Source organism: Anarrhichthys ocellatus, unplaced genomic scaffold (genome assembly GCF_004355925.1).
Source record: "Anarrhichthys ocellatus isolate YVR2014 unplaced genomic scaffold, GSC_Weel_1.0 scaffold35, whole genome shotgun sequence".
NCBI classification, from domain to species: Eukaryota; Metazoa; Chordata; class Actinopteri; order Perciformes; family Anarhichadidae; genus Anarrhichthys; species Anarrhichthys ocellatus.
Genome location: NW_022280065.1, coordinates 3,920,048 through 3,933,608, shown reverse-complemented (window position 1 = coordinate 3,933,608; position 13,561 = coordinate 3,920,048). Strand labels below are relative to the sequence as shown.

Sequence of the window (13,561 nt, the reverse complement as noted above, 5' to 3'; positions counted from 1 at the left end):
GAGAGAGAGAGAGAGAGAGAGAGAGAGAGAGAGAGAGAGAGAGAGAGCGGAGCACTGCGCTGTCAATTCATTAGCTTTTCTCAACAGGAACGGTCTATATTTTCAAGGCAAATTAGAGACAATCAAGTCAGGCAGCAGACTTCAGCTCTAACTCCCGTCTTGCCTCGATTGTTTTCTAGGTTCTTCTCTCAATAGGAAAATGCATTTGCAGTTATTAAATTAGGCGGCGAATGAATCTGCATTATAAACCGTTGATACACCCAAGCTACACAGCTGGAAACTGTTGTTGTTTTACTACAGCCAACATGAAATGATGGGGGAACCAATCACAATGTCAATGGCCTCTTGAGATTGTTCCAGACTTCACACATGATAGTCATGTAATAAATGTTGTCTCCTTTTTAGAAAGGGAAAGTTTTGTTTTTATTGTGTATTTAAATGTAAATTTTAATAATTCAAAATAAAGGGTGACAAAATGCATGTTCTCCCTGTCATTAAGGACAGGCCACGTTGGGCCCACCTTCAACACCGTGGGTTAAACAGCGCCTGGGTGAGGTGGGAAAACAGACACATCTGTGCATTGCTTACCGCACTTAATGAAGTAGACAATGTTAGCTACGATGAACCAGGTGTTGCCTCAGCATACTGCCAGTGATAAAACATATTTCGATATTGTAAAAAAAAAAATGAATCTCTGGCCACATAATAGATGACAACACGACTCTATTTTTGTCTTTATTGGCTTCGTGGTCTTGGTGGAACGTCTTGCTATTTTCATGTGTTAATCACAGCATCTGATTTCATTCCATCTTTTCTTTGTTCCGTTCAGGTTTTTTTCTGGTGGGTAATAGTGGGTGCTGTTCTTAAAAATACAGAAAGCTTATGTGGGAAGTGTTGCACAGAAATGCCAACCTATTGTTCTGCATCGACTTGATGAAACCTTCACTAGTCTCTGTAACCTCTGCGTTCCTGTTTCTGGACATTCACCTATCTGAACCAGCTACCACCAGCCAGTACACAATGTCTTCTCCACCTCATCCTCCATCTACTGACTACAGGAGGGAGCTGAGCCTTTTCTATAGAAATCATTACAATATAGGAGATGAGGTCGGGATCCTGCAGTGTGTCACCGCAATCCTATCCAGTGTCCAGTGTGTGTTCACTTGCCTTTGTTAATTTGTAGTGATTGGTGGTATCTCTATTGTATCACTTGTGTTTGCATCACAGAGGAGTACACATAAACCAAGGACTGATAGTCAGTACTGAAGTTCAGTACTATGAATCCGCCCCCTTTCTCCTGGGAATGGTCCCCTCTGAGAAGTGTAAGTGCCTTCTCCTGTGTGTTAAGGGATGCTTATGAAGGCACGTGCAACTCAAACAGCAGCGAACACAAATTACTTCTGCGAGCGCTTTCACATCACTCCGCGCAGAATATCTCTGAAAACCATTGCGCCACTAAATTGAATTGGTTATCGTCTTCGTCTTTGGATTGACCGGATATCACTCCTGACGCGGACACTAGGTGGCGGTATGAAGGTGGTTTTCAATCTGCCGCTGAACACTATTCCACTACATCTTAGAGGTAAATATTGTACTTTTTATGCGAGCGAGCAGGGGAAAGCTTTGCGAGCAGAAGAGCAGTGATAGAAGTCGTGCACCTCGCCCCTCAAAGCAGGGTTTTCTCCTCGCGGGCTTCAATTTTGCTTGCGCGAGAGATGCGAAAGCACTCGCAAAAGTAATTTGCGTGTTTGAGTTGCACGCGCGGGACCTCTACACACCATGTGCGTGGATATTGATTTGTGCTCACAGATTTTGATATTGATTTTCCTTCATAATGTTGCTCTTATGGAATGACTCACTCTGTGTTTCTTATGAGATCTGCAACCGAAAAGCATTCAGGTGGAGCGGCAAAGTTCAATATCAAAAGTATTGTCTTTGCAAGTTCAGGTCATTGATGTCACTTAGCAGTCATATGAGAGTTATTGGAATATCGTAAACAGAGGTGTGTAGAGTCACTGATTATGCCATTTTGATAAACAGAGAAGTCCAAGTGTATTTCTTATCATATATTTATGAAAAATATGAATGCATATGCATTTCAATACATAGTCCTACAGCGACCAAGCAGCTAAGGGCAGATCAATTATTTGTTCACCTCAGATTTCCTGAGGCTTTAAAGGTGTGGTGCATTGGGATCAGGAGCATGTTGTATTACAGCTGTCAAACTGATTCTTCATTACTTGCGGTTCCAGTGTGAGCCCTGACACCCTAAAACCCCAATCAGTTCCATTCTGTGGCATCACAATCCTTAAGATACCAGGGTGCTCATGCAGCTTCCATCTGGCCACTCACGTACTTGGTAACAGCAGTTTTAGAATTCTCCTATTTTTAAAGCACCACCCGGATCATGTGACTAAACAAGGCCATCTCCCGGCATCCACTCAAGACAGCCGCAAAGGGAGATATATACAGTAAACCATGAAAATCAGCTAATTAGGTAGTGGAATTCTTATGGCTATGGTTATGGTTACCCATCACTTACTTGCCTACTTACTCATCCATAAAAGAGAAAATGGGCATTCCATTGAAGTCCACTTTGTCATCACCTGTAAGTCCAAACTGCCGTCGCCTTCAGTTCCAGTTTTGTCCCCCAACTACAACTACAGAGTTCTCTCTGTGGCTTACTACATGTTCGGCTTGCTTTGAAGTCACTTGTCTCATTTGCAAATGAGTGACAATGAGAACCATTGGGACTCAATCATATGGTCTGGTAAAGTGAAACAATAAGCTGTCATAAATATTAAATTGAATGTATGATGAACTTAAAAGAAATGTTTAATGTAAGTATACGACAATTGAATCCATTCAACAAGATGTCATTTATTACTTATTATTTTTAGCTGCTGCTCCTGCCGTTGTCATTTTAATATGTATTTCTTCAAACTTATTCTTAAAGAGTGTATATGTGCAAGACTGTTGTCGTACACACACGAGTTGCTAGATGTACATCCACCTACACAACATGGTTTAGTGGGCCCCATAATAAGTTATTCCTCAGTATACGTACTGTAGTGTGTCATAGCATACAACACCATAGTACACAGACCATCAGCACCTACCCTGAAATCCCAAAATAGACTTCAGCGTACAGTATATTTGCCTCCCTCCCACACAGATCTTTTGATTATAAAGTACAGCATAACAACACACACACACACACACACACGTATGCAGAAAAGCATTCCTGGATTGCCTGTCTGGCTCTCTTTCACATACACACACACACAAACAAATGCACAGCCTGCCCGCCGTTCTGTCTCTCTCACTGAAACACATACACATAAATTATATGAAGGGTTTTCTTCAAAAGCATTATATAGAGATCATTACATTATAATATGGTCTTGACAAAAACAGTTAGTAATGGCTATAAATGTAGCCTATTCTAAGTTCTGTTTTTCTAATTTGTATTCATTCAATTCATTTTAACTTCAAAATACAACTCTTCATACACAGTCATGCGCATAGACATACACACACACATATATATATATATATATATATATATATATATATATATATATATACATATATAGTCGTCCATACCTCGACAAATCGGAGCAGGGAAGTCCCAAACGGCGGTGTTTCCAGCATTGGTAATGCAGGTGAGTGTTGCATGGCCGTCTAAGACGTAACCAGGGACACAGCTGTACTGCACATGGTCTCCCACAGCAAAGCGGCCGGCACCACTTAGCACTGCTTTAGGTGGGACACCGGGGTTTCCACAGGATGTGCTGTGGAGTTCTGCAGAGGAAGAGGAAAAAATGAGTCAGGGAGAAGGATTAAGGATTTTTCAATTTCTTTCTTGAATTAATTGCACTAAACTGTTTAACTGTGGATTTGACCCCATCTCGCCCGGGAACCAACCATATAATATACCCAGCCACTGCTCAGTGATGCGTCCGATCGAGAGACTGCGCTGGGGCACTTACAGCCCCCAAGTCCGCACACTCTACCATTATAAACACTGTATCACACAGACTTTCATTGTGATGATGCAGATTAAATACCTACACAGTGTCACAGCCTGTTCTAAAATCTTACCCCAAGCACAAATATGGGAAGGCCCTTAAGCCTATAGTTATATGTAATACATATTGTCAAGCATGATCATGACTGTGAAACGATATTTTGACTGCACTCTCGGTTGAAGCAAACTAAGCTACACCCCAGAGAAAGGGAGGGAGACAATATCAGAGTGTTTTATGGTTAATCACATCATTCCCTCAAGATACATTTACAGTTCTGTGCCTAAGACGTATGCACAAGTGTGCATATAAACATCCGCACATACAAACGCACACACACACACACACACACTCAGGAGAGAGATGGAGAGAGACAGGGAGAGAGGCATGGAAGCCATAAACCAGGAAGTAGATGGGAGAACAGGGACTAACTACGGTCTTATTGTTTGAACTTGATTGATACAACTATGAAACTGTTCAGACAGATAGGGGGTTAGGGAGGAGGGAGGAGGAGACAAACAGATTGGGTGAGGGGGAGGCAAGAGCAGAGGGAGACAGAGCCAACTGGGGAAACCAGCAGGCGGGTCGTCCAGCTCAAGCTTTTTCATTTGAGCTTGCATTCTTCTCATATTAAACGCTATGAGGAAATGATTCAGCTAATGCTACCAGCAGGTGTTTTAGGGCTGCCGCCGTCGCAGTGCCACCCACGTATCCCACTCGGCTGCGTGCCTCCGTTTTAGATGCTGGAATAAATGAGTCATGCCGCTAGACGAACTTTACAGCAGACAGAGTTTTGCTCCAGGTTAGAGAAGACAGTGCCTTTGTCTGAAGCGGTCTGACGAGAACCTGCGTCTTTACTATGAACTACGAGAGATCAGGGGAACGGCGGAGGTTCCGTACCATAATCATCCGAGTTAAAGCGATGATGATCAATTTTCATTTTTAAACACAGTCCTAAACCATGAATTCAAAATCAATAGATCGAATCGATTTATCGCCCATCTCTAGAGACAGAGGATGCCCAACATGATGGATAGAACTATGAAACTACTCAGACAGAGGGAGGGAGGAATGGAGCGTTAAAAGGGGATGGGACAAGAAGAGAAAGGAAGAATTCATAGTGGCAGTGAGGATAATTATATGCTGCCAAATGAGAGGTGGGGATCCTTTCATGAAAAATGTCACCAGAAAATCTGAGAACCTTCACTATTCAAACTTCAACATCTTTTCCATGCTAACGGCAAATTCAAAAAGCACACTGTGGGTAGAGAAGATATGATGTCAGCAAATGAAACAACTGAGTGATTATTGGTTGGCTATTTGATTCCTTTACACAGCAACTTTATTGCCATGCTTTTTCAATTACACTCCCCTCCCTCTTTCTTCCCCCTTCTTACTCTGTACCTCCACTGCACCTCTGTACCTCCACAGTGGTGTTGATTACTAAGCATGTTAGGTGGATGGTTAGCATTTTGTCAGTGGTCACACACACACAAACACAGTCTTTCACTTTCCTTTAAATGAATCTTGCTACCTTTTATTATTAGCATTTTGAATGTGATGGGGTCAACGATACCAAAGCTTTTGGATCATTTATAAATAGATAGAGAACAGAAATAACTTAATAACAGAAATAACTTTGCCTCTAAATGAGTTCCCGTTACAGAAAAAAACAACAAAAATGCCCTCATGGGCTGTAATTAGTTGAAATAAAGATTCTGTTTAAGGTTTTCTTTAGACGGTCTATTTAATCCCGGTCCTCAAAGAGCATGGACGACACAAACGAGACAGGATAATCGTTTTGCTAAAGACCCTGAGAGACCCCCCCCAATCGTCATACTCCTTATCTTCACAGACCCACAGTTACGGAGAAAAGCACACTGACAAGACACATCTCGACACTCGCACACATGCACATACACACATTCCCAGGGTCATCCATCACTGAGGCGACCCCCTGTGCTGTATTGTGATTGGATGTCAGGTTGGCCTAGTGTTGCGACCTGTTGGCCTATCGATTTTGCCAGTTAGTGTGGCCTCAGTCGGGGTCAGGATGTTTAGTGTTCTATCAGGCACACATTTACTCTCCCAACACACACAAACACACACATTGCCTGTCTGTTGGTGGTTCACGGTACTAATGCAAACACACACACCACACTTTCCAGTCTTAGCCACTTGGTTTTTAATCGGTGCCTCCATGACATTTTCATTCTACATACGTCTGTTCTATGTCATCTTTTTCCTGAAGTTTCTCTGCTTCATTTTTGCTTCTTTTTCCCCCACTCTTTTTTTTATCTCTTTTTCTCCATCTGTCTCTGCCTCTTTAGCACCTTCTTTTTTATCTTTCTCTCCCACATCTCCCATGTTGTATTTGTTAATCTCTCCCCCTCTTCCTGCAATGTCTCTTCCTGTCACACTCCCCGTCCCCTCCTGTCCTGTTTACCCTGCTCCCTTCTCCTCAACTAAAAACTTTGATGACAAGCCAGCTCCTTGCCTCTCCCTTTCTATCTCTACTCTACCACAATACCACCCCTTTTGTCCATCCCTCCTTACTGTTTCTCTAGTTTATTGTGAACATCAGATAGTTTCATTACACCAGTTTATTCAGCAGCCAGCGGCTACACCACACTCCTTTTCATGGTTTATTGATGCCTGCCGTCTCTTATTTTACCCTCACTTCTTTTCCCTCACTATTCACTCTTTCTATCTATCTCTGCCTCTCTTTCTTTATCTTTGCCTCTCCCCAGTTTACCATAACCATGATTTCAGTCTCACTTGCTTCATTACAAGCTGCTGCTTTTATGGGCCATCTGTAGAACTATCTGCATTTGTCACACACACACACACACACACACACACACACACATGCGCACACACACACACACACACACACATCGGCATACAAGCAGAGTGACACTCTTTCTACCACACACACTCTCGCACACACATAACCATTTACCTGGCTTTTATTTCTCCCTAGATAAGCAATTACAGCAGAGTCCGGTACAGGGAGCATGAGATGGAGTGGGAAGAAGTAAGATGGAATAAAAAATAACTGAGTGGTGGGTAAAAAGTAAGAGCAAAGTTCTAGAAAAAAAGAGAAAATGCTGCCATGCTTTCAGAGTTTTTTAGTGAGACAGATGACACCGCAGGCTGGAGGATTGGAGAGGGGGAGTGAAGGACAGCGATGACATAGGGAGAGAGACAAATAGGGAGACGGGGGAAAGGAAAGAGAGGCAGAGACAGAGAAGGATGATTCAATGAGTTTGGAGGTTTTTGCGCCTCCCTCAGCAGTAACTTCTATAAAAGATGAACCAAGTTTGATAGCGGAACATAATAAATGCTGAAACGTTTGAAAATAATGCATAGGATGTGCAACAAGAAACCATGTACATGGATTTCCATTTACAACATCTGAAAAAGGAATTTCAGAAATTCTTTTCAAGACATTTACCGTGAAAGATGGACGGTTTATAAGGACTGTAAGAGAACCGACGGATGAATCCTCAGAAATGTGTTCTGGGGCACTTAGATATAAGGTTTCATTGGGTGTCATCTTCCCTGTCAGTTTGATTTATTCAACACTTTGACCAACTCTTTTTATAGACGTGTGAAGAACTTGTGTCATAAACCAACTTCAGTCCGTTAAGTTAATTCAATTTAATAGCATAGGTTGCACATCATTTATTGTGGTCAGGTGGCCTCCCACCAACAATGCCAGAGGCAAAAACAGATTTACACAATGTTCATTGATCTTGACAATACTTAACAGTATTTATAATTAACGCTTGGCATTGTGTGAGGTAATCTCTGTGTTTTAAACGGCTCGTTCCAACATTACTCCTCCTTCTGTTGTTCTTTCGGTCTGGATTGTGCCCAGAGTACTTGAAAAATTTGAATTTTTGCAGCAAATGTCTGACAGATTGTATTGTATAACCAATAAAACATCTCTATCTATCATCCAGTTGTCATCTAGAGCTTTCAATTCTCAAAACTTCTAAAAAGTTCAGTTGTGGTTTCAAGAGGTTATATTACAGTTTTAGAGTAGTGGATGAAAAATAAGACATTTTTGAGACAATTTTGCTAACAAGTTGCTGCAGATCTGTCACGCAACTGTCATTCATACAAGGATTCAGGCGATTTCCACACATTCTAACAATGACAGCTCAACAATCACGAATAGGATAATATGGAATTATTATACATGGCTGTGTGCTTTTTAATATGAAAAGATTAATGCCAAGATGAGACATTCCCCCTTTGAAATTTGTGACACCTTTCTCTACAAGAGCGTTACAGCATTAAATATAAAATGCCACTGGAAAGCCCATTATTAAGGATCATGCTATGCAAACGCTGAGCAAAAAGAGAGACTGATATGAAGGAACTAAGGAAGGAATGCAGCCTTATTTCAAACCAACAAACACTAAACACGTGTGTTAAACTACTGCATGAAGATAGAAAAAAGGGGCCAACTAAAGCGGAGTTTCCAGATTAGTCACTGCTTGATAAGAGTAGTTTGGGCAGAGAGCACTTCCCTTTATTGTTGATGATAACACACCACTACACAACAAGAGGCCAGGCAAGAAATGCAGTAATGCAAGTGGTACAACAAGCACTCGGTTGCTGGCCTCTTTCAAATACCATCATCCACAATCCAATGAGAGGAACAGCAGGGGTTGAGACTACGAACTCTATTCCCGACAAATTCCCTTTGAGTCTTGAGTCGACTCCCTGTGGCGAAGCAAGGCAGAAGCACCAGCAGCATATCGTTTAACACCATTTTTTTTTTCATTCATGTCCCGGTCTAAAGAAACAACTTAAAAGTAATAATAAGTAGAGCATTGCTTACGCAGGCACAAAAACAAGATCTGAACTTTGAAGTAAATTCAGCTCATGGAGAATGGTCTTCATGTTAGAAACACAACACTTCCTGATGCAAAGAGGATACTTCAGACCAAGGCCTGACTGATCTTGGTCTACAAATGCATTGTAAGAGGAATGTGACCAATATATGTGCTGCAAGTTCAGTTCTAAACTTCTCAATAATGGAAAGGCGTAATTTCGACACAAGTACCTAAAAACAGTACGCCTCTGCAGTATTTGTGCAAGGATAACGGCCATAGTTCCCCTTTGCAGAATACAGCAGAGGAAGCATTTAGGGTAGTTGACTCTATACTTTGTTCCATTTCTGCACCGATCATCCACTTGATTTGTGATTACATGACCAAAATGTTGCTGCCCAACTCTACACTTTGGTAAAACTGATGGCACACTGCGTCCACTTTAATGATGTTTCCTAAGGGACTGCGCCGGAGCAGTCAAAGGTAAAATCCAAAACTGCAACTGCGCAAGACCGGGAAAAGTTGTGTTACTGTGTAAGCTTCCAGTCTTGTTGATGCAGGAATGCAGGAAGTAGCATCTCCTGTATGCAGCCGAGAGGAAGTGAAAGGGTGCAGGGCTTTGTCTGAATGTGTGGCCTGTCTCACACAAACCGATGAATATAACGGCCATATTGGCTAACGATAGAAAACCATTTAGTTGCTAAAACCTATACCTCCACCACTCATCCATATTGTAGTCATCAGTAACTGATATCATAGGGAAATAAATGGAAAACATAGGCATTTACATTCAAAGACAACCTCCAACATCTACATTTTGCCTGGGGTCGGGTTTGTTTTGGACAGGATTGAATTTACCTAGAAAACAAACACAGAGACACAAACCTAGACACACACACACACTTTACACACATTGATTGGTTGCTGGTTGGTAATGGTGTAATTATAAGTAATTATGATTAATTATGAAAACATTAATGAAGGGAAAAAGGACTAAGTGGCAGCAAAAAAGAGAGAGCTCACCCGGTAATGTAATGGCTGTTCAAAGCATAAGATCATCTGGCAGCTGTGAAGATCAGTGAATACACACACAACTGCGTTGCTCAGGATTTCAGCTTATAGTGGAGATCAAACATCATGGACTCAGAGCAACACGCCATTAACGTCTCTTTGGTGTATTATTACACACCCCAACACTGACAATCAAACATGCACACACACACACACACTGTCCCTGAAGGTAAAAGCAGTGCTGAGAATTGCCTTAGTGGTGCCTTGATGTGTGAACAATAATGATCTGTATTCAACATGGCCAGGAAGCAGCTTCAGGGTGCCATGGTGTCCATACTGGTTGTAATACTGGTCCAGCTCTCTTGAACCTAAACAGCATGTGATCAGGACAGTATATGCTGCCTCATTGGAGAATTTCCTGATCATTCATTGGGGCAAGGAAATACCCAGATCATACTGGTGTTGCAACTATGAAAATAAATGTATTTGATTCATGTTTGCTAAACCATGTGTCCCTAAACCACTCTTGTCTAAAATCCATCCCTCGTTCACTATCTACTTGCTCTATTATGATACTGGTAAGCTCAATTTTGGATAGACAGCATTTTATGGGACATTGTGAATGCAAAATGATGTAATCAAAATAACTAATGAAGTCATACTCTGAAGTGAATATGGTCCTCCTTTGAAATGTATTAGAGTTAAACATCTATGGTAAGGGTACAACTTAATGAGACAAGGGTGAAACACGTTAATCATGTGGAGGAATATAATAACCCTGTCCAACACAATTATTTCAGATTTGTGGACAGCATATCCATCTGAAGATGAAATTAAGTTATTTTCCAGCCTTGCAATTTCCCTGTATGTAATTGAATGAGCAGATAATGACAGCAGTCTGACTGCTCACAAATAAACATGGGGATGTCAATTATAAGCCCTTTACCTCCACTTCACCAGTGTGCACGCTCTAGTGACTGTGTGTGCCATAGTGTGCATGTTAGTGCACGTGTATATACAAGGCAAGTGTGCGTGTGTGTGGGCGTGTGTGTCAATGTGGATAGCTCCTTGATGCGGTGATCAATATTTCCCTGAGGCCCGGTTCAATAAGCCATTCGATTTCCCCCTAAAGACATCCTGCCAACAGAACTTCATTAGACAGACACACAAACATACAGAGACACACATAAACACCACACAAACCTCTCACTAATTGTCTTGTGTTTAAAGGCTGCATGGGTTAGACTGTTTGCAAAGCCCTTTTGCGTAGAATCTACAGCAGTACACTATCATTTCATCTGACCTAAAATAGGTGGACTCCGTCTTTCAGAAGACTAGGACAAATCAGCTCCACCGGACTCTGATGTACCATAACTCCTTATATCAAGGGGGCTACACTGATTTAAGACAGGGTCCCGGTTTGCTGTCTTCTCTCTCTCACTGACCCTGCTCTTCTCTGTCTCACGCATCCATCTCTCCCTCCTGCCTCTTCTCTTATCTCTTCTCACAGCCGCCCCTCTGCTCACTATTAATTAAAACTCTGTGTGTGTGTGTGTATGTTCTTGTGTGTTTGTGTGTGCGCGCACGCTTGTGTGTGCGCATCAGGCTTCAGTATTAATTAAATGTGTGAATGCTAATTGGTCAGATCAATAACAGGTCGTTAGGCCTCAGGGGCCGACAGCCAATAGGAAATCGTTATGTGTCTGACATCACTGTCACTCTGCTCAAGCTCCACTGCGCTGTGACACATGCACACACTGACACACACACACACACCCCGCTGTCATCTGAAGGATAGGTTCACCTCAAAGGTTGCCAGAGAGAGAGTTCAGAAAATAAAGAGGTCAGCAAGACACAACTGGCGCAACTTACTGTATGTTCCTAAAACTCAATCAATATCCATTAAGAAAAGCAAAAGAGACAGAGGGAGAGAGAGAGAGAGAGAGAGAAATGTTTTCAAAAAAGAATCAGATGCCATAGTTGTCATTGAACAGAACTGAGTAAATGAGTGCGTCCTCTCAGAAGGCCTTTTTGTGCTGATCAATACCAGAGCACTCTTCTTCTCCCTTACCAGCTACTTTCTCTTCAGAAATCAACGTTTGTCTTTCAATCCATCCTCTCTCTGTTGTCTGAGGCTTTTAACTATCAGCCACTGTCAGCATGATATTCAGTCAGATAGATATAAATATGAACACAACAATGACCTCAACCTCAGGTAGACTATTACTAGACAATAGAAGACAAGAGGAGAGGAGAGGGTAGTACAGAAGGAATTTCACAGAGCTGGTGGTTTACTTGATGTTGCTCCAAAGCTGGCAGATGTAAGGTCAATGTGTTACTTCAAACCCACCCAAACACTGACCATCATGCTCCATCTAACCTCCAGTGTTGCTCCAAAATTGCTTTTGTGTGAAACTGGGCTCTTCAAACAAAGTCAGACTTCGACATCCACTACTCGAACTACTTCTTCACCACCACCACAATTCTCTATTTACATTGCCTGTTTGACACGGGCACACAGGTGTTGGAAAGAGCAAACACACAAACACATTTAAAGCTGGAAATCCACTTTCTTCTAACTTTGCTCTCAAGAAGTTTCATCAAGAAGAGTTGCTCAGCACGTTCGCCCTTCACATTCTTTGTTCATCGTATAACCCCAAGGCCTCTCCTCCAGCTCTGTCCTCAATACTTGATGGTTTGTTGCTCTAATTCTGTTAATGCCGTTGATCATTCCACCTGGCAGTTAATTAACAGTATGGGTGTAATGAATAATGCTGTCTGTAGGGGTCACTAGCAGGGCTCTTACTGTTCCTATATCTTTAATACCTTCAGACAGACCTTTCACTTGCCCTTAATCAAACTGACACCAAGTGAGCAGAAAGCAATGGAGGGCTATGCAAGGTTAATGCTGTTAAGTGGTGTATGAAACATTAACTGGTAACCCATGTACAGACCATTGCCTTTAGAGACAGTCATTGTCAATTTGTGTGTGTATGTGTGTGTGTGTGTGTGTGTCGACAGTGACTGACAACTTCAGCCATACTCTGGGGTATACTGTCCATGTTTAATGAAAGCACACTTAGTTTGTCTTTAAGTGTGTGCGCGCGTGATAACATCTGTGTGTGTGTGTTGCTTGGTTGCACCGTCGAGATGAGCTAGCTCGCTAGCTTTGCATGCAGAGTAACAGCCTGTGTGTGATATCTAATAGCAGGGGCCACTGTGGCGTGACTTATTACATTTAAAATCAAGCGACCCCCGCCCCATCCCCCGGAAAGCTGACTGACAGATGTCGACACACACACACACACACACCTTTAACTGAGAAACCAACCAACTGAAACAGACAGAGCTGAGTAATCATCCTACATATAAAGGCAATGATTATATAGTGTCTGAAAACCAGACAGAATGCAAATTGTGGTGTAAAAAATATTGCATTAGCTTACTTTCTCCCGTTGACAAAATAAAGGATATAAAACTAACTGAAATAGATAGATCAATAGGCACCGAACCACACACAACTGTCTTTCTTTCTCATTAATGTTACTTCAAATTATGGGTGCTTAAGAAAATCCACACCGAAATTAACAAGTTCAACCTCACACAATGGCTGACACGATACCCGACATGGGCATTGGCGCTGAAGTACACTTCAAGATATAAGCAGCCGGCCTC

The 13,561-nt window shown here is 42.0% G+C and overlaps 1 protein-coding gene across 7 annotated transcripts in view; it reads right to left on the bottom strand.

The window, feature by feature from the left end:
- csmd3b (CUB and Sushi multiple domains 3b) overlaps nt 1-13,561 on the bottom strand; it is a 315,344-nt gene that overhangs the window by 187,854 nt on the left and 113,929 nt on the right. For all 7 annotated transcript variants that reach the window (XM_031866559.1, XM_031866560.1, XM_031866562.1 and 4 more), the window contains one exon: nt 3,607-3,804. In XM_031866559.1, coding sequence (XP_031722419.1) covers nt 3,607-3,804 — 198 coding nt within the window. The remainder of the gene's footprint in view (nt 1-3,606; nt 3,805-13,561) is intronic.